Genomic DNA, 25457 nt, shown 5'->3' on the forward strand with positions numbered 1-25457 from the left:
GAGTTGACAGTAGCGGTCTCGCTTCATTTGGATTCCCACGTTGTGCGTTGCATCACGGGATATCATGCGAGACCGCGATTTGTCAAAATCAACCAGAATATACTGCACGTTCAATTTTGTGGTTTCTAGGAATCTGAAATGCATGCGCCGCGTGAAGCCGCTGGATCGCCCAACGTGCATTTACTGATCGACCTGGACTGACGTAAATGGCAGAAGCAGAGATACAATATCAAGATGTGAAGTGATTCTGATAATGCTCGCATCTAGATTTACGTATTCATAAATAAAACCAATAGCTGACTGCAGCTTGCATAGTATTTTGCTGTGCCTCTACTGGCATCGATATCAAAAGTGATATCGGCATTGAGCCGGAGCCGGGAACGGGACGGAGACATGGCGGAACTCCACAAGACGGGGATTGCCTAAACAGGAAATCACATCTATCCGCCTTTACGAGGGGCTTTGGTGACGAATCCTGTACATTATACAAGAGCGTTTTGTTCCCTAGTAGCATATACGGACACCAATGTGATGCCTCGAGCTTAGAGGTTTTCAACCAAGTATTGCATCGCAAATGGCCTCAATCCCGACACTGTCTTAGCCTCCGGAGGAGATCCATGCACGAGATGGCAAATCTGGTCAGGCAAGGCGAGCTTCTTGTGAATCGAGACCGATCTCTAACAGGGAAAGATGCTTTGTTTTTCGAGTGCACAGCATAGTTCTACCCAGTAGCCTGTCGCATCTCCCAGCCGATAGCCACCCGATCGAGAAAACAATATGCACTGCTCCTCGTGGTACAACAGCAGGCGCTCTGCATATATGCAATGCATCAAGACTACCAAAACCCGACCTTTTTTCTTACTCTCGGAGAAAAGTATCACATGCCGTCGTCATGTGCATCAGACGATCCAGACAATATCTCAGGTTTGTAATAAGAAGGCAAACAGATACGAGATAGTACAGCGGCAGTGATGACTTCCGTAACCATCACAGCATTTACGATTCTATCACAAGAGAGACATGTTACTCTTGATAGCTCGCAATTCGAGGCGGTGTAGTCGGGTTTGGCAATCACGCAATATCTCTCCAAGGATGAGTGGTAGAGATGAAGGGTGATCATGGTTACAGCTACAAGACTGAATCGTGGCGTAAACGTCTGCATATGACATTCATTAGTTAACCCGAGTTTGCTGTTAGCCGATTTAGAGGCTCAAGAGATTGCTTGAGAGGATGTACTGCGAGCCAAGTCGAAAGACTAAGGAATTTGATGTGGACAATCTGCAACAACTAGTATCAAGTAAATCATTATATTTGTGACCCAGCAATGCTGTTTTTCTTACATAGTTAGAACAACGTTATTCTTTCACAGTCCCCTGTATGGCTTGTTGCCGTGATCATAATGACCTGGGTGTTGGTTAATTCTCCACTGAGAATAAATTGCATTATGTTTCGACGTTATGACGGAGCCCGTAGCTGCCCAACCTTTTACTATATACAAAGAGGTAGATCCGCTCCTTTTTACTTTATCCCTTGATCAAGAAAACTACACAAGATCTCACATCAAGAAATTGATGAGTTTTGGTAGGATTCTAACGCTAAGTACGTACATCCACCTATCCATCCTTTTGCACTAAGTAAATGTGTACCCAAAGAATTGACAATAACTGATTGCTTTTATTCCAAACAGAATTACACTCCCAGCGATGCTTGAAGCAATATAACCTCGATGTAATTCAGGCATTGGCTCTTGAAAGAGGAAGAGGCCGTGAGGAAAAGATGAGACCATGATAGACAATATCCATACTGGACAAGTCTGGCAATGCTGAGCCGGTCATTACACAGTCGGCCACGCACAGTCTAAGCTAGTCTTGGCGTCACTCACAGATTGAAAATACTGCCACGCTCGACCTACATCAGTCAGATTATGAGTCACTGTTATCCGTTATGGCTGTACAGTGCTTGAACCAATCTACTCTTTCGCGTTATGCTGGGTGGAGATCATTGAAGTCTCCCGTTATTGAAAAGAGAAGCATGTCTACTTCAACTCGGGTGAGAAATTTATTGCATTGTTCATTTATGTGTTGATCGAACAAACGGATTAATAGTAGCGGATTCAATCATTGAGACGTGTTTCTTCGCTTTGAAAAATGGCAGAACCTACCATGAATTTAACCAATCGTCCTCGGACTCGTCAGAGAACGTACAAGAAGCCACCGACTCTCGACATTCCTGACATCGACCAAGATGCTGCGGAAAGAAAAAGGGTTCTGAATGTGTTGGCTCAGAGGAGATATCGTAAGTGACCACTCTCAACCGAGAAGATTTTGTAAAAACAATTCCTAACAGCTCTGTAGGTGAAAAAAAGCGGCTGAGTCGTCTCAAAGCCAAGTCAACTAGCAACGATGTGACTCAAAATTCAGACCCAGAACCATTTCGCAATATTAATGGAGAGCCATTTGGAGACGATATCATTGAAATTCCGAGAACAGTGCAAGACGATGCGCAGTTCAGCAACCAAGCTGCCAGCATGTTCATACCAACAACCACCGGTGATGCTGCTGACATGTTGGCTGGGCTTGATTTCAGTCTGACATCGTTGAGTCCCCTTTCAGAGATGGTACTTCCATCTGTTTTGCCAGATGTCAACATTCTTCCAGAATTTTTATGCGAAGAAAGCAATAGCGATGAAGCTTCGGCAGGAGCTTCTAGTGGATTAACGACACATTTTGACGGATCTGATCTAACCACATTCCTCGATACACCCTCATTCAGCACTTCGCCTGCTGCCTCAACAGAGAGCTTCCCTGACAGCTACAACCTCCCTGTGCTACAGCTCGCGCTGCTCAAGGGCGTCATACTCATCGCAGATCGCCTCAACTGCAAACAAGGTCTATGGGATCTTGATGGGAATTCGGCTTTTGTCACAGGCGTTGCGACGCCAGCAGCTTTGCTCCCTGCAAACTGGCGGCCTACTCCTCTGCAAAGCTCGTTGCCGCACCATCCAGTGTTTGACCTTCTCCCATGGCCAGACGTACGAAACCGCGTCATTTCCATTATATCATTACCTGATGAGTTGCGGCCACCGCGGGCCCGGGGTGAGCTAGCATGTGTCAACTTTGCATACGACCTAGAAGACACGGCTGAGGGAGTTCGGATCCATGGTGAAGATCCGTATGACCCTGGAAGCTGGGAACTGGGGCAGATTGCATTTGAGAGGTGGTGGTTCCTTTTCGATAATACTATTATCAACACAAGTAATCGATGGCGAAAGGCGAGAGGGGCACCACCATTGCTTCGTAGTAGTGGTGAGAGTTCGAGTAAAAACTCAAGTTCAAGCACATCACCAGCCATGAGTGTTTAATTACATAGGTTTTTTCTTTTTAGCATTTTTATTTTAGTATTTACTATCAAGTTAGTTTTGTTCATGGGATGTTTTCGTATAGACAGATAAAGAAACTCAGTCAAAAGAACGAATACGAGTTTGCCGTCTCGCGTGAATACAGGGTAGTGGTAAGGAGGTATGTACCTATTGACTCGCTCACAGACCGGTCTGACAATGACGCCCATCAGCGGCTCAGCGTGGGGATCTAGGCATGATTGGTGCATATACTAGACCCTTGCTCCGAAGCAGGGGACAGAATGGCTGCAAGCATCAAACAGAGTGGGATGTTTTACACGGGCCGAACCATACAGAAGCCATCATGTCTGCAGTTTACATGGCTCAGTGCATATTCAGGTAACTAGCAGTAAGCTTCAAGTGTTGATTATCTTGACCAAAAGATCAGTTACCTAGTCTACAGAGTCCCACCAGTCCAGGTATAGAGAGAGGCGACCTAGCATGATGGATCCATTTCGGTCGTCCATGACTCTTCCACTGGGCTGAATATTCTCTGCCCGGGCGAGCTTAAAAAAACATTGGGGAGAGTTGTAGCAGGCTAGGGGACCTGTCTTAGCGGGCAGCCTCACTGAGCCCCCCCCGACAGCCCGAGTCTCTCGGCCTCCGGTACCCGGTAACGGCGCTGGGATCAAAAGTCAGTGTCGCCATATTCAACCAATCGGCAGTCAGTATCTCAACATCGGAGGTAAAAACGGAACCCCACTGGGGGAGTTTCTGGAGGAAGGAGGGGCACTTTGGAGGCCAAGAGAGAAATTTACAGGAAAGATGAGCCCGGTGGAAGGAACAAACAAACGTGGGACACTTTTCTCACCGGACTTTGTTCTTTTTCTTTCTCTCTTCCCTTCTCTCCTCCTTTTTCTACCTTTGTCATTTATATCCCTCGATATATAAAAAATCTACCATTCCATTATATCACTGGAAACTCGTCCCTTGTCGACTTACACTTGGCGTCTCTAACCCCCTGGTTTACCTGCTGCTGCTTCTCATTCAACAGATTGAGAGAGGTTCATCGAAACGTTGATCAATTAAAACAAAGATCATCGCTTTCACCGCTCGTCTGGAGTTGCAGCGCAAACAAAAAACAAACTCTTTTATTTTTCTGTCCTATTAAAACAATAGACTTTGTAAGTTGTCATCAACGTCATCTCAACCAATGCTCCCGTTCCCAATTTCTCTTTGCTAATAGATGGGTTCCTGGTCATAGTTGCCGTTGCAGTTCCCCTCCCCCACATCTCCCCAGACTACAACACAAGCTTCGACCCGCCACGACCATCGCCCTACGCCGCCTTTTTTATTATTGTCAATTTTGCTTAACTCTTGGGCAAAATACAACCACGAGTCGTTACACGGGCCTTAGATACAACATAATCTTTTGTAGATTACCTCCATCATGCATATCAAGGATATGCTCCACGACGCCGAGAGGAGCGGCCAGCCCTCCTTCTCTTTCGAGTACTTCCCCCCAAAGACCGCTCAAGGTGTCCAGAACCTTTACGATCGTATGGATCGCATGTACAACCTAGGTCCCAAGTTCATCGATATTACATGGGGTGCTGGTGGTCGCATTGCTGAGCTCACCTGCGAGATGGTTCTCCAGGCTCAAGCTGTTTACGGTCTCGAGACCTGCATGCACTTGACTTGCACTGACATGGGCGTTGAAAAGGTCAACGACGCTCTACTCAAGGCGTACAAGGCCGGCTGCACCAACATTCTTGCCCTCCGTGGTGACCCTCCCCGAGCTCAAGACAAGTGGGAGGCTGCAGACGGAGGCTTCCAGTATGCCCGCGATCTTGTCAAGCACATCCGCAACACCTATGGCAACCATTTCGATATTGGCGTTGCTGGTTACCCAGAGGGTTCCGACGACAACAAGAACGAGGATGAGCTACTTGACCACCTCAAGGAGAAGGTTGATATGGGTGCCACTTTCATTGTCACCCAGATGTTCTATGATGCCGACAACTTTATTCGATGGGTTAAGCGTGTTCGTGAACGTGGTATCACCATCCCTATTCTTCCTGGTATCATGCCAATTGCAACTTACGCAAGCTTCCTCCGACGAGCCAACCATATGCAAGCCAAGATCCCACAGGAGTGGCTTGACGTCCTTGAGCCCGTAAAGAATGATGATTCTGCTGTCCGAAATATTGGAAAAACCCTGGTTGCCGATATGTGCCGGAAGTTGCTCGCCAATGGCATCCATCACCTCCACTTTTACACCATGAACCTCGCCCAGGCTACACGAATGCTACTGGAGGAGCTTCAATGGGCCCCCAGTGCCGAGCGACCTCTTCAGCATGCTCTTCCTTGGAAGCAGTCAAAGGGACTTGGCCGCCGCGAGGAGGACGTCCGTCCCATCTTCTGGCGCAACCGCAACAAGTCCTACGTCATTCGTACACAAGATTGGGATGAGTTCCCTAACGGTCGATGGGGTGATTCTCGTTCTCCCGCTTTTGGTGAGCTGGATGCCTATGGCATTGGCTTAACCGGTTCCAACGAGGCGAACCGAAAGAAATGGGGCGAACCCAAGGCTATCCAGGACATTGCTGAACTTTTTGTCTCTTACCTCAGTAATAGTAACAAGATCGAATCCCTGCCATGGAGTGAATCTCCCCTGACCACCGAAGCCGATGAGATTAGAGAGGACCTCATTGAGCTGAACAAGCGTGGACTTTTGACCATCAACTCGCAGCCCGCTGTCAATGGTGTCAAGTCCTCTCATCCAATCCACGGCTGGGGCCCCGACAACGGTTACGTCTACCAAAAGTCGTATCTCGAGTTGCTTGTTCACCCTAGTGTTTTCGACAAGATGATGTCCCGCATCGAGAACCACCCTGACCTGACCTACTATGCTGTTACCAAGGATGGCGAACTTCGATCCAACGTCACTTCTGACGGCCCTAATGCCGTTACCTGGGGTGTCTTCCCCGGTAAAGAGATCGTTCAACCAACCATTGTCGAGAGCATCAGTTTCCTTGCATGGAAGGACGAGGCATTCCGACTGGGTGTCGATTGGGCGCACTGTTACGACATTAGCTCCCCTAGTCGTGCCCTTCTTGAAGGAGTCATGAATGACTGGTACCTGGTCAATATTGGTAAGCGGTCTAGATTCCAACGAACTGATTCAACTGAGAACTTACGAATTATACAGTTAATAACGATTTCCATGACAACAAAACTATCTTCGAGCTTCTTAAGGGACTCGAGGTTAATGACTTGACGACTCCTGTGACTCCTCTTTCCGAGCCTATTGCTAATGGTGCTAATGGTACTGCGGCCACTGCCGTTGCGAACTGAAGGCTCACTCGCACTACACCGATGCAGCGGGTCGTGAATATGCACAACATCTGACCCCGATTGCATCTGTGCCACAGCTACATGACGCTCGGAATCTTTCTGGACGTCGCTGTGCCTTTTTTTCCTTCCAATTTTAACGATTTGATTTCTTTTCTTTCTTGATTTACGGGTTTGGGTATAATATCATCACCACGGTTTCTTTTTCAACAAAAAGTTACCAGGGATACGGGGGCAGCATTTTGAAAAGGCGCACGATACAGATAAAAATCACCCGGCGGGCGCAGACGACTTTATGTTTTGGGGGCTTGCTTTGCTTGTTCTATATCTCAACGATACCCCGCCAGCAAGGCCTTATGGATGGATGAATGCATGATTAAATTTTTTTTTTCCTCGGTTGATTATTTTCGCTCCCCAGAATAGGGGAAAGCGATCCAAAGAGAGTGGAGGATATGGGAACAAGGAATCTTGAGGAGCGCAACTCGCATTGGCAGTTCAAAGTAACTTTCAGCCATTGCAGTTAATCAGAGCCAACAATTGACTTGATATATAGCCCCTTGTTGGGCTATGATCACCTCCCATAATTTGAATCTCCGTGAGAACTATGCCTTCAGTGACTCGAATGAAGTGTCCAGAATGCCTGGGGCCCAGCTGCCCGTTTATATTTACGTATAAAGGTTCCTGTAGCTCAATGTGAATTATCCTGCCTCTGGACCATTGTATACAAACATTTCTGTCCCTCTTCACCATGCATCCTCCTCCGCCACTTCGTAATCCATATTTACTGCCCTATCCTCGGGATGTGGCTCAACGCTTCTCTCGCGCTTAGGCTGGTCATCAAAACCCGCCATGGCATCATCTTCTTTGTCGTCTCCGCCATCGCCCGGCCCATCGTCGTTGCTTCTCGTCTTAACAGGCGGCAGAGGCGTGCTTACCCATGCAAGTTCCAGGCGACCCTCAACTCCGGGCAGGTCCTTGCCATGAAGACTGTAATAGAACTTCTCTGCCGTTTTGCGGTCCTGAAAAGAGACGTGTGTGACTTTAGGACCCGTGTCAACTGACTCAAATTCGCCCAGATTCTGTCAAATTTGTTAGCAGCATGACCTATAATCATGAAGGGGGTTCAACATACAAGGAGGAAGTGACGCAGCATTTCATCTTTGTCTGGCGCCGTGAAATCCACGCCTTTGATAGCGAGCTTCTTGGGCCGGTTGTCGATTGAGTATTGTGCGTACGCAGCGTGCATGTTTCCTCCGCTTCCACCTCCACGACCCCTGTAACTTCCTCTTCCTCTGGGAGCGAAGCCCCGACCGCGATAAGTTCCTCGGCCACGGTAGCCACCGCGAGGATGCCAAGATGGACTTGCCTCCTCCTCAGCGTTAGGGTCAAGGCCAAGCAGCGTAGCCTCTCGCTCAAGAGCTGCAAGTTTGGCACGCAGCATATTTGTTCCTGATGAACCTCCTTCTCCTTCTTGGCCTTTCTTGCCAGCGAGTCTTGCCTGGAGTTTCTCGTTTTCCTCGCGGTGACGTGCAAGGAGTTCATGATGTTGTTTTTCTATCTCTTGTCGCTTTTGCTCTATCTCGGCGCGCTTGGCCTCGCGCTCATGGTGTTTTCGTTGCTCCTCTTCTTGTTTTCGCTGGAACTCCTCCATGTCGATTTCGGGCTCTTGTTCCTCTTCTTCTGTCGCCATTGGGTCGCCGGACCAGTTCCCTCCCTGCATTGGTGCCGAAGGTGGTAGCGCGTCGGCCTTGTCTTTGTACCAGAATACCTTCACAAATCGGTTGTCGAATATCACTTTCGGTGATTGATATGCCGCATTGGCTGGCCCCCATTTGTCGTATTTGACAATTGCCAAGTGCTTGTATGGTTGCATAGAAACCTCCTGAATATTACCGAATTGAGAGAAAAACTCTCGCACTTGGTCCTCGCTGAAGCTCTCTTCGGGTATATTCTCAATAACGATGGTGCTCTTGGATCGATCATGATTAGGTCCGTCAGCAGAAAAAGGAGCTCGCGCGCCACCCTTTTTAGAGCCACGGCCGCGACGACCTCCTCGCCCACCACGGTTGGCATCAGGCGGAAATGACCAAGGATTCACAGAATTAGGTGCGTTTGCTAACATGGTGAATGGATCGTTAGGATCGTACTCTACCAAAAATGTATTAGCCAAACGAACAAGAAGATACCACAAGATAGACTTACCATCATTACCTGAAGGCATAAAGATCGACTCGTTTCCATGGTCGTAAGGACATGTGCTTCCACGAGAACAGAACCCTTTGGTATCGAAATCGCGGCATCGGCCTCTTTTTCGTGACTGGCTCTTACCGCCAAAGCCCTGTTGAGGAAAGTTGGGCATGCCTGGGTAGGGAATTCCCATGGAACCCATCTGTAGAAAAGCCTCCATGACTTTGGGATCGAAGGGCATATCGGGTCGCGGGGGCAGGTTGTGCATGAATCCACCAGCATGTCCTCCCCTCATATCATCACCTCGTCCTCCGCGCCCGCCTCGACGAGCCTGTTTCTGTGCGCGACCATCCTGATTGAAGGCTTCGTACCCGGATTGAGGATCGTATTCTTCGCGATCGTGATAGCCCCTCTTTTTCGATCCATTTGGCGGCGAGGTCTCGGCGAACGATTGTTGTATTGTTTCTGGCTTGACGCCAATCTTTGGAGCTGGAGGAGCGCCAGGGAGGTAGGATTTGTATACGATGGCCTGGAAAACGTCGTCGAGAAAGGCTTTTGGGTCTATTTATTAGGTAGTTAGCTTCTGGCACTATACAATAGCAAATTGCTTTGGAAAACAGAGCAGCATTATATACCTTCGCTCAAAAAGTCTGGAATTTCTTGTTCGCAGAGTTTCCGCACCGCGTCTGCGTCACCATCGTGTTTTAGAAGAGCAATGACATACTCGGCGAGGACATCAGCATCGGCATCAGAACTGTTTTATGAATGTTAGCGCAGTCTTTGACGCGAGCGTTGCTCAAGGGGAAATCCAGGTAACGGACGTATCCTCAATGCGCTGGACGATCCACGCCTTGAGCAGCAGCGCATCCTCTTCCGGAAACAGCATAACTCGAACGACGCGACTATTCCGGCAGACCTGTATTTGAAATGCGCCTAGCAATGTTGAGTTTGTATATTAGATTAATGTTGCGAGGTTGAGATTGGGTTTTTTTTGGGGCCTGGTGGCCGGGGTCTCGCGTTGTCACAAGCTACTAAACTTGGAGAAACGGTCAAGGTCTAATAATTTAAAAGCTATCTGTACAACTTTAAATTGTGATAAAAACAAAACGTCAATACGGATAGGATCGATGAGGCAAGATGGTAACTGAAAGGTCAGAAGCTATTTAATGCACGTTGGAGCTATCATCTGCTTTCTTGAACCCGCCTGCCACATCAATACCCAATTCCTTCCTCGTCGTTAGTCCGTACTCCATAAATACAGCAAATCATCATAATGTTAAAACCGGCTACACAACAGACAAAGCTTCTTCACATTCACGGCATCCCAAAGGTACAGACATCATATGAACTTCAATCTAACGTGTTTCAACTCATCAGATACGACATAACTACATAAAAACTGGATTGAGCTGCTCCTTGGCATTCAGCTTCAACTCAGTCACTCGACTTTTCTTTTTTTGGTTTCCACTTAGCATGCCCCTCCTGAGATCATCAAGGAGCTCCTCCATGGAATTAGGCATGCGTCCCAAATCTTCGTTACCAGCCGATTAATTTTGCGTGTCCATTGTGGCACGCTTCGTGGTTCGTTCGGCACATTAAAAAAAAGCCGTTTACAGCTTGTCGTAGTACTATCATTGCATGTTAGCATATCCGTCGTATTTCTAGCAATCAGGGTAAAACTTACGTTCTCGACACCAGGAACGATCTCCTTGACACCCTTGCGCTTTCGCATGGTGGTGACAATGGCGCCGACCTTGCTGGTAGGGTCGAGAGGAGAGCCACCGGGGAGGATCTGCCAGTGGTCGAAGACGGACTGGGGGAAAGCCTGTCCGGAGGTGGCCTGTCGGAGATCTCCGTTGAAACCGAAAGACTCGAGAATGGGGAGGTAGGCCTTGATGTTGAAGAGAGGAGTACCAGGGCGCTGCTCCTCGCTGAAGACGTGACCACGTCGTCGGGTAAGGACACCGTAGACACCACCCATGGCGTTCTCGGGGACCTGGATCTCGACGAGGTAGACGGGCTCGAGAAGAGCGGGCTCGGCGAGAAGAGAGGCAGCGTACAGGACACGACGGGCAGTGGGGATGATCTGACCACCACCACGGTGAATGGCATCGGCGTGGAGGGTAACATCGAGGACGTTGAATCGGCAAGATCGCATGGGCTCCTCAGCAACGGGACCCTCACGGGTAGCCCACTGGAAACCGGAGACAACGGAATCCTTGATTTCGTTGAGGTACTGAACCGCCTTGGTCTGGTCGACCAACAGGTTAGCACCAGTGCCGTCGGGACCGAAGGTCCAGATCTTTCGGGCGTCGGTGACATCCCAGCCGAAGTCGTCAGCAAGGACACGAGCACGAGCCTTGAAATCGTCACGGGCGCTGACCTTGCCACCCTCGATGGCAAGAGAAAGCTCCTCCTCGATAGGCTCAGCAACCATGTACAGACGGTTGTGCTTGTTGGGAGACTTGGACAAGGCAGTGATGCTGGACTTGGTGGTGACGGTCTCTCTGTACTGAACGACAGGGTCGGAGATGATCAGAGGAACACCAGCGTGGTCCTCCTCGAGATCCTTAAGGCAAATCTCGAGATGGAGCTCACCAGCACCAGCAACAACGTGCTCACCAGATTCTGAGGTCATGGTAAGGACACAGGGGTCGGACTTGGAGAGACGCTTGAGACCCTCAACAAGCTTGGGGAGATCCTGGGCGTTCTTGACCTGGACGGATCGCTGAACGACAGGGGAGACGGAGAACTTCATGACCTTGAGGTTGTGGGCGGTCTCGCTGGTGGTGAGGGTACCAGACTTGAGAAGGAACTGGTCAATACCGACCAGACCAACAATGTTACCGGCAGGCATGTCGTCAATGGGCTCGACCTTGCCACCCATCATCAGGACAGTACGCTGGATAGCCTTGATGAAGAGATCGTCCTTCTTTCCGGGGACGTAGTTGGGACCCTGGATACGGACCTTGAGACCGGATCGGACGGTACCGGAGAAGACACGACCGAAAGCGTAGAATCGACCCTTATCGGAAGTGGGCACCATCTTAGAGACGTAGAGCATGAGAGGACCCTTGGGGTCACAGTCTCGGATACCGATGGCGGCCTCGTCATCGATGGGACCCTCGTAGAGAGTCTCGGCACGGTAACGCTGAGCGGTGGCAGGAGAAGGAAGGTGGAGAATCATCATCTCGAGGAGAGAGTCAGCAGCGGGAAGGAAAGTTCGCATAACAGCCTTGAGGAGCTGCTTGCCTTCCTTCTCACGGTCCTCAGCGTTAAGCTTGAGGTTGAGCTTCTCGAGGAGAGTGGCGGTCTCCTCCTTCTTGAAGTTCATGACAGCGGCGAAGATCTTGAAGATGGGGTCGAGGATGAACTGGTTGAAAGCACGCTCGAGCTGCTTACCCTCGTGAGTACCGTTCTTGGTCCACTTCTTGGTCTTGGGGTTGAAGTAGTTGTCGCCCCAGAGACGCTCCATCATCTTGTTCTTGTCAACACCGAACTTCTTGGCGTATCGGACAGCGAACTGGCGGACAGTGAAAGCCCAGCCGTGCAGACCGGAACCGAAGGCGACGGTACCCTTGTCAGGGTAGACCTGGATGTCACCAATAGACTTGTCAAGGTAGGTAGAGATGATGACGTTGACGGACTCGATGGTTCGAGAGAAGGACTGGTAAAGATCCTCCTTGGAGACCTGGAGCTCGAGAAGAGCACGGTCGACCTTGTTGATGATGATGACGGGCTTGATGCGCTCACCAAGGGCCTGTCGGAGGACGGTCTCGGTCTGGACACAGACACCCTCGACGGTGTCGACAACGACAAGAGCACCATCAGTGACACGGAGAGCAGCAGTAACTTCGGAAGAGAAATCAACGTGACCGGGAGAGTCAATGAGGTTGATAAGGAAGTCCTTTCCGTCGGTCTTCTGGCCAACAATGTCGGCAATGTCGTCGTCCTCACCAAGCTGACCGTACAGGGAGATGGCAGTGGACTTGATAGTGATACCACGCTCCTGTTCGTCGGCACGAGTATCGGTGGCTCGTGCATCACCAGCCTTGGCGGTGGAAATGATACCGGCCTTGGCGAGAAGAGAGTCGGTCAGGGTAGACTTGCCGTGATCGACGTGGGCAATAACGGACATGTTACGGACATTGGTAGGCTTGTCCATAAGCTGCCGAATCTCGTCAATGGTGAAGCTGTTTTGGGTGAAGACATGGCGGTTAGCTGATGGTCACGGAGGGAGGGGCTTAAATCCGAGCGGGGTATAGTGAATAGGGACGGGTTAAGTGATGATGGAAGAGCTCATGGTGATGATGATGATATTGTTGTTGCTATCTGTGGTTGAGGAGGACGGATGATACTCACTTAACCATCTTGGCGGTATTGTCTGAATAACTTGACTATGTGTGTAAAGTCGAAGTCGTTGTATGTGGGAACAGAGCGGGGTTGAAGTTTTCACCCCGCGATCTGAGCCGCAGAAAAAGGGAAGAAGCAAGAAGCGATTGCCGTCAAGAAGATGGCAACGATTCAAGTGACGATGTAAGAGAGACGAGTTCCGAAAAAGAACCACTGTCACTCTTTATGCGTCCCTTTTTGGAGATGAAAGGTTTGGAAGAGAGGAGGAGGAGGGAAGGGAAGGGAAGAAAAGAGAGAGAAAAGTCGAGCGGGGAGAAGTAAGGTAGGTAAGGTATCAAGATTCGTTCGGCGAGACGCCTACGGCAGCACCCAAGGATGGATGGCCCCACTGAGCGGCAGGGAAGAAAAAAATTTAGACAGTGGACTCTTCATTTTTGGTGGGGCAACAACACCCCGCCGCACATGTTTTCCGCCGGCCGCTGAAGGAACAGACGCTCCAGGCCCTCTTGGATAGGCCCATGAGTCCGCTAAAATTTTGAGGTGGCCTGCTGAGCTACAATTGTCCAGGTTCACAAAGGTTAGCTCACTTCCGTAGGTTCATCGCCACAATCGGTTGCTGATGGAATCCGCACAAAGATGGAAATTGGAGGGTTGCTGCCCTGGGATTGCAAGTCACCACTGAACCTAGAGGGGTGGACAAGGTGGGCTGGTGCTGGTGCTGCCCCTCCATCCCCCCCTCCCCCTCCTACCTGCTAGGTAACCTGGGTTCCATCAGTCCCTGCACAAAACCAGCGCCGGGTACTAAGGTAAAGTACGTACATTATCAACCTAGCCACAGGTAGCTCTGGATTTAAGATACCTTCATGCTATTTACAATTAATATACTTCTGTTGTCTTGATATTAATTCGAGTCTTTTCCTTGGTACTGCAGATGTAGATATATCAGAATGGGCATGGCAGAAATATGGCGTCTCAAAAGATTCTCCATACTAGACCCAGTCGCCTAACCAACCTCACGTCACAAATGGAGGGGGTCAGCTTTGAAACTGAGTCTTTCCCCTCCTCAAAGCCATTCGAATTTAGTTATGAGCAACCTCTATGACGTGCATGTACTGTAAGTACAACAGCATTGTCTGCACCTTGCCCTGTAGTACGGATAATGGGCAGAAAAGCCTACCTTTTCTAGAGTAAATGGCACTCTTGGTATGAGACATTCTTGCTCCTATTTTATCGATTCTACCATTTCTCGCTCACTGCTACTTCTTTGCATCCTCGCCTTTCCCGTGGCCGCATTAGGTTACAAATGTCCGAAGTGGGCTGTAGCTGGAGCTGGAGCTCTAGAAAACCCCTCTTTGCTCGTCTCGACAAGTGACAATCCACCACCATCAACTTCTTGTACTCTTTAGTGGAGAATGCACACAAATAGTACCTAGTCAATCAATCCTCTCTTCGTACCGACTATCATCACCTCAAAACCTACCTCAGACCACCAAAGTTACTCGTAAGAGCTTGTAGCTCGCTCGTCCATTGGAGGATTTTCGTGGCTATCTCGGCTTCAAGCCCGTCAAAGCCGTCCATCCCAAGAGGCCCATTGGGATCATCTGGACATGTTGAACCTCATGAGCTTCCTAGTCAAGAGACACTGATACCCTCACTACTTATTGAAGAAGCGATAAAACATGGCGATTATGTTGTCAACATAATAAATCGTGCATCCAATAAGTGATTTGCGAATGAGTGGGTTTATTCTGCCCCATGTGCACATAGTGGCTTATCGATAAACAGACTTCACTGGCATCCACTTCCACTTCCTGGTCGTGATGGGATGGTTCTCATGAGCATTCTAACCAAAACCCAAAAGGAAAATTATGTCTAGAATTATCTATTATATACGTATGAGTAATATAAGATACCCTTTTCTGTCAATGTGCGAATCCAACCCAACTTTCAACATCTTCCATAACGCCTCGCTTGCTTATTATGCTAACTGTCGTCGAATGACTCACTCGCCGCCTGGATACTCAAATATCATTCCATCATGACTGATCTCATGATGAACCTAGGATGCGGGCATATGCATCTTCGACCTCCCCAGCCAACTCGAGAAGTGAGACGATCACAATCTGGTGAGTCAAGTTCGGCAGTCGATCACGATGAAGACCAATCCATTCGAGCGGTGGTGTTGCTTCGCCCATGTCACGTAGCTGCGGCGTCTCGATGATGGGCGGCTCCAGCGCCACATAGTCGTACTTCGACATTGGGACGTCGATCTCGGCAGTAATCTTTTGCTGTTCGCCTTCGGTTTGTTCTGCCCCAGGCACTCCTGTAATCTTGACTGCGGTAAGGGGTATCTCTTTGCCCCAAACTTGCTCAAGTGCCTTTGCATGATTCGCAAACATCCCTCGAATGTAACTGACCCGCGAAAAGTTCCATCCCACTTCCACCTTGCCTTCGAATGCACTCTTGAAGATGTAACTGATCTCGTTTGACCGCGGTTTTTGCCATGTTTCCATCACTGCCGATACCTGTGGGACATTAAGGATGGTTCCTCCTCTTGACCCTGTTGCGCGTTGAACGACATCATCAACAGAAATTTCACTCAAAGTTTTGGGTGCTTCAACGTTTCGAACTCCGGCAAGACCAATGCGAAGTTGTCCCAGCGTCATCCTCAGAATACTATGAATGCGTCTCTGTTCCATGCTGGCAGCAAAGCGAGCATAGGCATTAAGAGCTTCAACCTTGAATACTTGATGATCCGAAAATGTGCTGGGGAAAACGCCCAGGTTCAGTGCCTTGAGCGTCACAACCACATCTGTGTCCAGGGAGATTGGCGACTTTGAGAGCGTGTCTTCCTCCTTCAGCTTTGGTGTCTGCTCCATCTGAGCAACTGTGCTTCGAGATGTCGACAAAGATCTCCTTTTCATGAATTTCTCAATCTCCTTCAGTGAACTCTCGAAGCTCTCTCTTCGCTCTTGCACAAGCTTCTGAATAGCCTGCCATAACGCGATACCTTGTGCCGCTGTGGTGGTTGTCCCAAAGACCTGTACTGAGTCGCCATCGAACATGGCAACAAGTCTGTCTCCACTGCCATCCCGACTCTCACGCACGTTGTACATGAGAAATTCAAGTGAAGTAATATCGGCTACTAGGAAGGCTTGATAGTCGAAAGCAGCCTTGACTCGGAAGGCGTTAAAGCTTATGGAAGCCTGAATCATGGGTGTTTCGTTGAGAGCCTCTTCGCGTTTCGGCCATTGGATCGAGGTGCGCAGACGGAAGTCTTGCAGAGCTACGAAACCACTCAGTCGACCGGTGCAGTCAACGCCAATTTTGTCAAATCCTAAACAGAGATTTTGCTCCCAGTCCGACGTCTTCTTGGACGATACCCAGAACTTTTTTATGGCAAACGCTGATTTACCAATAGCTTGTCCAAGATCAATGGTAACGTCAAGAGCAGCAATCGAGATAGTCGCAGTCCACGGGAACGCCGCTGTTGCTGCGACCTGCTGATATCGTTGCACGAGATGTCCACTTTGAGAAGTCTCAGGACTCATCTTCGCAACAGGCGCCGCACTGGCAGATCGTAACTCGCTAGGGTACCAAATTTCACGGAAGAGCAAGAAGTCTTGTGCCTGCTTAGCGTTGATGGATACGGCCATGGGGCTCACGTTCAAGATGGCCGACACTCCACTGGTTCCGCTCACATGCTTGCTGTTCATGAATGATAAAGTGATCGAATCAAGCTCAAAACTTGCCGTTGATTCGCGCGAGTAGACGTGCTGAACGGTAGCATGTAGTTTGGTGAAATCTCCTGAAATAGCAAAGAAGTTTCCTTGCTCCAGGGATCTGACAGTATTGACCGTAAAGTAGATGTTATCGAAGCATGCTGTAGCTGCAACGCGAGCAATAGGTTGACAACTCAGAGAAAATTCTTGCCTGCAGATTCTTAGGCCCAAGTTGAGTTTCAGGCGGCCCAACACTGCACTTGGGTCTGCAGTGATGATATTATCACCTTCACCAGACTTGGCGGTTGGCTTGGGCTCTTCCGGCTTGTTTGACTGCTCAGGTTCCTCGTCGTCCTTGACAACCTGCTTGACACTTGAAAGCATATCCATAACGAGTGGAACAACAGAGGGATACAGGATGTTACTGGAGGCGTCGACTTTGATCTCACCATACAGTGAGGGATCATCTTGAGCATCGTCGCGATATTCGATCTTCCAAGCCAAGCCGGGACTGCGAAGGACTGTCCCGCTCTCAGAATCCTCCATATTGAACTGGCCGTATTTTCCTGCGAGTGACGGACGCCCAAGAGCCTTTGTTGAATTGTTCAATGATCTCTTGCTAGCGATGTAGACAACAGCACCAGCAAAATCCGCATCAATCAATAGACTTTCCAACCTTTTGTTGCCAAAGACACTTCGTTGTGGCTGCGACTTGGGTATCTCATCTGCCTTTTTGTCTGTCGTGACTGCAGTATTCCATTGTGTTGATGCTTGTGCAACATTATTTAACGAGAGTGTAATGGACTCGGCCAAGTGTGCGGCTGGTACAATGAACGCAGATGTCAACCGCAAGTCTAGTGATTCGCCAACAGCCTGGAATGCCATCCTTCGCGCTGAGGAAGTTGACATGTATGCAATATTGAAGGTGATCACGGGTAGCAGTGCTGAGTGAAGTGAACGAACGTTCATGTCCTGGCCGAGGGGTACCATCTGGATCTGAAAGTTCTCGATGGATAATCGCGCTGATCGTTTGGTTCTTGTGCCGAACTCGAAAAGTTTGACTGACAAAACCAGATCCTCCTTGGTACTGGACTTGTCAGCCACATTGTCCGCAACGCTCCAACGGACACGAATGTTCCTGAGTTCGAATTGATACTGCACAGATGCAAGCACAGAGTCAATAAGGTCGACCTCCTCTCGTTCGTCGTCGCCATTGATCGTGATCTTAGGCTTAGACTGTCTCAGCTTTCTGAGATAATCCAGTTCGCGAGAAGTGTCAAGATCCTTGATCTTCTCACCCATGTAACCCAGAACGTCAACGACGGTCGATATAGTTTCAGGAGCTAGGTTGCATTCGAAATCGTCGCTCCTGAAGTTGAATGCCCAGTCCTCTTTGCCGTCATCGCCTAGGGTGGAGTTGGCAGAGACTTCTACACCGACACCCAGATTTCCACAAGATCTCATGGAGTCCTCGCTACCTCTGCGAATATCGAGCCCAATGTGGCTCAAGTTAAGGTGAATCTCTGGATATTTCAGGATGGGACCATGAGCTTCATGTCGGTTTGACGCATGCAAATGGGACCTGTCCAAGGAGAATAAGACTTGAGCCATTGGTTCGGCTTGTGACTTGAGAGATGTTTTGGCAAAGACCTGGAGGCCAGCTAATGTTAAATGAACATTGTATACGACTCTCAAGTTTGGATTCTCTGCTTTAGTAGGGTTGGTTGCCGTTTTGGGAGACCCATCTCCATCTGCGCCAAAGATTTCGGTGACGCGGTCTTGAATCATTTTGGTTTGCTGCTGCAACTCTTGAACGGCACTGGATATTTGAGGTCTGTTGAGTGCAGTAAGAAGGCTGTAAACGGCAGATGCGTCCAGCTGAACAATTTCCAGAGATGACAGGACGTTGATCTGATGCTCTGCCGGGCCCATATGGCTGGTGATACGGCCATTGGTGGGAGGGATCTGGAGGAGGGAGATGCTTCGAGGTTTGTTTCTAACGTTGATCTGCATCTCATGGTAATTCTCCTTGATGTCAAAATCAAAAATAATTTCTTTTCCAAAATTCGCCGCAACCGCAGCTCGTGCCACCGTTCCAGTGATCTTGTAGGTAAGAGACTGGAGGAAGGGGATAGTGATGCTATATTCGTCCAAGAACATAGCAAGATTGAATCTCACGCTTGATAAGCGATCTGATATCTTCTTCTGTTCATTTTGCGGTTTGGGTTTCGACATGCTGGCTAGCTGGTTCTTTAAGTTGTACACCGTCTGGATCTCATCGCCAAGGAGACGGTCCATTACTTCCATTAACCCAATAGGGTCTTCCTTGATCGCAAACGTCAAGCTGCGACTACCAGCACTTGCTTTTATTGTGTGATTAGACTTGTCGTCGGTGTTTTGGAGTTCATGAGATACGAAGATACTTGCGTGTTTTAACTGTGTCATGCCTAGGGAATGAGAGTTACTGTGAAGTGCTGAGGTGATCGCGTTACAATTCAGCATCAGGCTCATGGCACTTGAGGCGTCATGACCGGACTGATGAAGTAAAGACATTTTCAACCCATGACTCAGCGTTCTTGCTTTGAGATTGATGGTCTCGAATTCGATGGCACCTTTAGCTACCTCCACTACGACGTGGACGGGAGGCCATGTAGCAGGGTTAGGTTTTGCCGGGCGTTTGGGCTTTGGAATGACTGGCATCGATCGAACCTGGTTTTGGCTCTTGCCATAAAGCTGCAAGACTTCTTCGGCTAACTCACAGAGTTCCCAGTTTAGATTGATCCCTGCCTCCGTACAAGAAATGTTCAGAGTCGTGAAGGGGGTACTGGGTACGTTTTGTGTGACCTCAGCTTCCTGCATCTGTTGATCAATTCTTGCAGCCAGGTCAATGAAGCCGATCTTGTTCTGCTTTGGCCCAGGGTCAAGGACCAGCTGGAGCTCTGCAAGCCTGCAAGCACCGAGAAGAGGGAGTTGATCACCGGTGATCTTGTCTGTTTCCTTGAGTCGCCCAAAGATATTAGTCAAGACAAGCGCACCTGACAAGTCCTCCATGTCCCAACCCCGCCACTTTTCCAATGCATCCAATACGTATCGTGTAGCATGGGCCGGTAAGTCGGGAATGGTGTCAAAGCACTGCGAAATGATGCGGGTCTTGAATTGCGGATCCATGGCAGTCCATACCTGGCGCAGACGCATGGCCAGTTTCCATGAGTCGTTCGTGCGAAGATGGTCGTCTGCAGATCGAAGCACAGCAGAAGGTCGAACCAAAAAGGAAGGGTCGTTGATAGACTCGCCGTGTTTTAAAAGAAGATACGTGAAGTACTGGTAACGATTCTCGTGCTTTTCCATCGTCTCAGAGAAGATATGGCCGAGCTCGGAAGCGATATTCCCAGTGCGATGAATGAGCGAGGCAAGATACTCAATCTTACCTGAAGCAGTGCTCCCTACTACGGACCCAATCTCCGCATCAATGAACCTGACCTCCTTTTCACCTATCGATACAGTAACATCCTCGATCTGCGCCATTACCGCAGGCTGGGGTTCCTGGTATGATGGCTTACGTTCAGATGCAGAAAGCTCTGCCGTCCCTAAGCGCAATTGAAGTGAGGTTCTCGAATGGCGTGTCTCATCTCGAAACGGATCATCCCAGCTGGTGCTTGTTCGTGCCATCAAAGACACCCTTGACAATGTGAGGTCGTATTGATCCTGGTCCCCCTGTGTATAGCCAGAAGAGTCTTCAGAAGTCGAATTCAGAAGTCTGAATGAAGCACTGGGTATGCGAATCATGACGTCTTTTATCTGGCCTTTTGTTCCTTGCTCCTTTTGTAGATCGAATATTTTGGTCATGGCATCAATCTGAAAGGTGTCTAATACGTCTTCGGGTTCGTTTGGCTGTAACGCATCAAGGAGCGAAGCGGCGTGGCGCAACGCATTCGGATTAACGAAAGCTGACATACCAGACGGAAATTCGACAATAGCACTGAGATAGGGATGGTCCTCGCCCAAGCCGTTAGGATCAATATCGTCCAGTCCTATGCTTCTTGTATCAAATCTGTCGTCTTGCTCGCCATCTTCAGAACTTTGGACGGGAACTTCAGCCGTACTTGGCCGTAGACCGTTTAGTGGGAACTGAGGCGAGACATACTGACTTGAAAAGGCAACAGACGAGTGAGCAGGGTCAGCCCTGACAGCGTCATTACCAGACCGAAGGGATCCAAACGAAGCTATTGACTGCCAAGACCGTCTGTTATCTGCCAAAGGCTTTGCCCCCGAATGGCCTTCCTGCTTAGGTCTGGACCTGGTTCTATACTGGCTCTGTCCAAGTACAATGCTGCCATTGCTAGACTCCGCAAGTGAAAGGAACGAGGACTTGTGGCTCAAGCCCCGTGACTGACGCGACGTCACTGTCCTGCGCGAGACATCGTCCATCTCAGCCTCAAGAGTTACAGCAGGATGGGGAGGCGGAGGTGCGCATTGAGCGGGTGGTTCTACAGGCTCTGAGACCAGCTCATCCAGATACTCTGGCAAAAGGAGGAACTCCACTCGGTGAGTTCTCTGATCCTCCCTCTGGACCAATTCCTGTTGGATTCGTCGTTCATCGCTAAAATTGAACTTGCGTCCAATGACAGCAAGACGAACAGTTGTTTTGAAATGGGCGTCTGTTTCAACCGGATGAGGATGTCTCGCCTTTTGTCTTCCTGCTGATTCTGCGTTCACACATGAAACCTGAATGTTTGGTACAACGATATCAGCGCGTTTAGAATAATGAGATCTAGCCCAGTCATTGAAAGATATGTCGATAGTATCAGTCGACATCAGGAAAGCAACCTCGTCGACGTGCAACCAAACCTGAATTGATTGTACCGCGATACGGGCAAACGTGATATCATAGAAGATGAGTGATGAGTAAGGCACAAGAGCGTTCTCGACATCGTCGAAGCAAAAGGCAAGGGCCTTACCACCCTTTGCGATCGCAACAAGGAAGTCACTTGTGCACTCTCCTGTGATACCACCCACATCGACGTCCCAGTTACAGACATAAGCTGGCTCAGATGGCGGAAGTCCGAAGAGCTTGTGGCCAAAGATCCGCAGGCCGTCGATGAAAAGCTGAGTGTTGGACGAGGACATGCTAGGAGAGTCAAGAGTGCCTTCAACGCAACCTAGCGAGAGACTCACAGGGCTAACCTCAACCTCGACTTCCATGAAGTAGTTAGTGAAGCGCAAGTCAACAGAGATACCAGCTAGCTCGCCCTCGATGTAACGATCAGCCGAGTAAAGATTGGTCGGTAACATGATTTTGAGATCTTCGATCCTAACGCCCAAAACGACGTCCATGTCGTTGGACTTTTTGGGAGGAGGCTGTGTCACAACCTCGGCATCCGGGTTCTTCTTTTTTAATTGAAGCTGATTTTGGTATTCGTCTAGTGTTCGGAAGTGGACAAATTCTCCGAAATAGTTGTCCTTTAGAAGAATAACATATCGGACAAGAAATCCGTATAGGTAGATGTAAGGTGATTGGCCACGGACATTGAGAATCAGTGTGTCTGTGTTTGCTGTCGACGTTGTGACATTGTAATTGTAGCTTCCATCTATCACGAGGCCTTCGATATGACCCAGTTGCTTAGATGAGAGGAACGCAGCCTGTGTATTCCATTGAGGAACATGAAGTGCCATGTCCAACTGATCAGCACGTACATCAAAAGGGATGGCGTTCTTGCTTGGCCGGAAGGAGTCGGCTGGGATGCAGGACTTGGCAGTCAAACATGGACTGGAAAGGATCAAATACGTGTTATCCTCGATGACTGTAGCTTTGTCGATGATATTGGCTTCATTAACATTGAGGTAGACCTTTAATGATTTCAGGCTGAGGTTGAGGTGGTACTTGAAAGGTACATATACCAGATAGTCCGCAGGCGGGCCAGTTGTCCAGTCATCAACAAGATCTGTAATTAGGAAGATGTGGTCTCTTAACATGAAAAGCTCCATCTTGGAGCTAGTGATGTTAAAATGCCAATTTCTAAGCGAGTTCCAAGAAAGGGGGTTAGACAGATCACACGATATCTTCTGAGGGCCAGATCGCCACAATAGATCGTGATTGACACTGCTCCAGAGCTCTGAGCCTGGCAAGTCAACGTCGAGTTTGGTAGTGTAACCGGTAGAGCTAGCCAGCATATCCATGACGAACTTGACCGATGAGTTAGCTGGTAGTTTCACTTCCAACCATCCTGCCGGTCGAATCTGAGTCGCATCGCCTTTGCTGTTCTTCTTCGCCCGATTTCTCTGCTTTCGTTTGGTTGGAGGTTTGGCATGTCGCAACGGTGGTTCCTTGCCACGCCAGCGCCAATTCTTGGATTCCTCCCTAATGGGTACTCTCAAAGTGACTGCATCATCCATCTCGATGGACAATTGGAACGTCGTAGCCACTCTCCAATCTCCCGGTTTTTGAGGTTTGGCCGGTGTGGCATCCTTGCATAACGATGGGAAGAAGAATCGTTGTAGATCTGCTCGCTGACGATCAGACCAAGGACCATAGTTCATAGTGCCTCCTTTTATGGCAAAGGCCATCCCCCAGGCAGGAGGATCATCTCCGTTGATGCTAATTGGAAAAGGTTTTGCGCCTCCGTGGTGACTATGCTCCGGGACCCTCCCCACAGCATCCCAGAAGATTGTCAGTACAGCTTCAGGGCTATCAAGAATCGTTGTAACAGCTGCATATTCGACAGATGCCCAACGAGCCCTATCGTCTCGATCACGGTCATCTAGATACCTTGTTAAACCCTGCCACTGATTGACCCCAGGAACCTGAGAAGTAGCCGTGTTCATAGCTGTCTGCGAATCAGTCGAGAAAGATTCAACAGAGCGCCGCCAGTAGGGAACCAAATTCCGCAGCGAATTGACGGCTTTTCGACGATGGTGACGAAAGAGTGACCGTTTGGATATTGCTTCTTGATTATGAGTGTTATCACGGTCTCGTGCTGCACGTGTGACTTGGTCCTCCTTAAAGTCTTCATTCTCTTTGATTTCGATGACTGGGTGCTGGAACTGCACCTTGAACGTTTGTCGATATGGATCAGATGTGGTCGTCTCTGAGGCGTCTACTTCTACATCCAGCGAGTCGGTTTTAGCAACAAGAATGGCCTTTGTGTTTTCGTTGCCTATGACAGCAGCGGCCTTCTGGCATCGGATGTGCACGGGAAACAATCGAAGCATGAAAGGTAGTTCAGGTTTCTCGTCCTTTGTATTTTCGTCGTCCTCAACGCTCCCGAAGCCTGTCGTCGTACGTCGAAATATGTTCTTGGCTCGTTCGCCCAGCTGCTTTTTCACATCCGCCTCCTTATCGTCACTAGCCGAAAAGCCTGTGTCTTTCTTAGGTCCTCGAAGCCGAACGTTTGCCTCATCTTTCTCTGATACTCCGCTCGAGTGAGGTTCCGGGTCGTGGGTCTCGGTAAGTCCTGCTAATATGCCATCGTAGGCTGGGCTGCGGTTATACACGAACCACTCCAACCCGATCAGGTCCACCTGAATACGGCATGGTAGTTCCGCGTTCTTAATATGATTCGACGGGGTGGCATCTGTAATGGGTGATCGAGATCGTCGAGCGTCGATTATGTCTGCATCGCGGACTCGTCGAAGCCAGTATCGCCATGTTATGTAACCATGTTGGACCATGAACGTTTCGTTCTCGCCATGATATCGTAAACCTGTAAAGAAGACTCGCCCGCCAAGAAGGGATATTTGGATGGCCTTAAAATCTATATAAATTCGGTAATGGTGCCATGTATAAGCTCGAAGCGCGTAGGATACGATTGATCCAAAGACTCGGTTGAGATAGAGGACGAAGAATATTGCCAGAAAACAGCATAGTGCCATAAAAATCAGGAATTTACTATCAGTCACACAAGTCAGTCACGACCTTGGTTTTTAAGGCACCTTGGGAGATCATACTAGTTGAATTGGGGGTTTTCCTCGACAGCCCTGGCTACAACAATCGCATTGTCGAGGTTTGGGACTGTGATGTTCATATTGAAATAGACTCGATGGAGCTTACAGAACTCCACTGGAAGGTAGGAAGATGCGTCGCATTATAGTTTCAGCAACTACCGTTTCGTGACAGTCAAGCTAAAGAAATAATCATGCAGTACTCCGTGAGTGAAACACCCATGATAGATACGCTGTCCGAGTTGTTGATGTCAGGGTTAATCAGGAGTCGGATCATCCAATCTCGAAAGCTAAGGATAGTAATCGCGACGGTGGAGGACCGTGGTTGTTGAATCCAGGTAAAGTTAATGTCTATTCCCTGTCAGTAGAAGTAGAAGATGCAGGGTAGTGGAGCCGCGGTTCGTGGCCTAAGGGGTAACAGAAAACTTAAGGTCTTTTTATGACCTCAAGGATCCATAGCATAGGTAGCTCTCATTGCCCATAGTCGCCCTAATAGCGGCTAGCGTCCTCTGCAATGAATCCCCCGCGTATCAAAACGGGCTTCCATCTCTTAGCAAGATGAGCCT

At 49.1% G+C, this 25457-nt stretch overlaps 5 protein-coding genes across 5 annotated transcripts; 2 read left to right on the plus strand and 3 right to left on the minus strand.

Annotated features, from left to right (window-relative positions):
* Nucleotides 1-2147: 2147 nt before the first annotated feature.
* Nucleotides 2148-3361, plus strand: FSST1_000782 (bZIP transcription factor; the record flags this gene model as incomplete). Its single annotated transcript, XM_083234310.1, has 2 exons — nucleotides 2148-2295; nucleotides 2355-3361. The coding sequence occupies 2 exons, from the start codon at nucleotides 2148-2150 to the stop codon at nucleotides 3359-3361; spliced, it is 1155 nt and encodes a 384-aa protein (XP_083090964.1).
* Nucleotides 3362-4787: 1426 nt separating this feature from the next.
* On the plus strand, nucleotides 4788-6694 carry FSST1_000783 (methylenetetrahydrofolate reductase (NAD(P)H) MET13; the record flags this gene model as incomplete). Its single annotated transcript, XM_083234322.1, has 2 exons — nucleotides 4788-6492; nucleotides 6549-6694. 2 exons carry the CDS (start codon nucleotides 4788-4790, stop codon nucleotides 6692-6694), a joined length of 1851 nt encoding a protein of 616 aa, XP_083090965.1.
* A 740-nt stretch (nucleotides 6695-7434) lies between these two features.
* Nucleotides 7435-9764, minus strand: FSST1_000784 (uncharacterized protein; the record flags this gene model as incomplete). Its single annotated transcript, XM_083234333.1, has 5 exons — nucleotides 7435-7770; nucleotides 7824-8839; nucleotides 8894-9439; nucleotides 9514-9632; nucleotides 9700-9764. 5 exons carry the CDS (start codon nucleotides 9762-9764, stop codon nucleotides 7435-7437), a joined length of 2082 nt encoding a protein of 693 aa, XP_083090966.1.
* A 724-nt stretch (nucleotides 9765-10488) lies between these two features.
* On the minus strand, nucleotides 10489-13248 carry FSST1_000785 (P-loop containing nucleoside triphosphate hydrolase protein; the record flags this gene model as incomplete). The annotated part of the gene is made up of 3 exons (XM_083234344.1): nucleotides 10489-10506; nucleotides 10563-13071; nucleotides 13241-13248. The coding sequence occupies 3 exons, from the start codon at nucleotides 13246-13248 to the stop codon at nucleotides 10489-10491; spliced, it is 2535 nt and encodes an 844-aa protein (XP_083090967.1).
* A 2031-nt stretch (nucleotides 13249-15279) lies between these two features.
* FSST1_000786 (uncharacterized protein) lies at nucleotides 15280-24974 on the minus strand (the record flags this gene model as incomplete). Its single annotated transcript, XM_083234355.1, has 2 exons — nucleotides 15280-24838; nucleotides 24898-24974. The coding sequence occupies 2 exons, from the start codon at nucleotides 24972-24974 to the stop codon at nucleotides 15280-15282; spliced, it is 9636 nt and encodes a 3211-aa protein (XP_083090968.1).
* Nucleotides 24975-25457: the final 483 nt, after the last annotated feature.

This window comes from Fusarium sambucinum, chromosome IV (genome assembly GCF_050947815.1).
Source record: "Fusarium sambucinum isolate potato_lamoka chromosome IV, whole genome shotgun sequence".
NCBI lineage: Eukaryota > Fungi > Ascomycota > Sordariomycetes > Hypocreales > Nectriaceae > Fusarium > Fusarium sambucinum.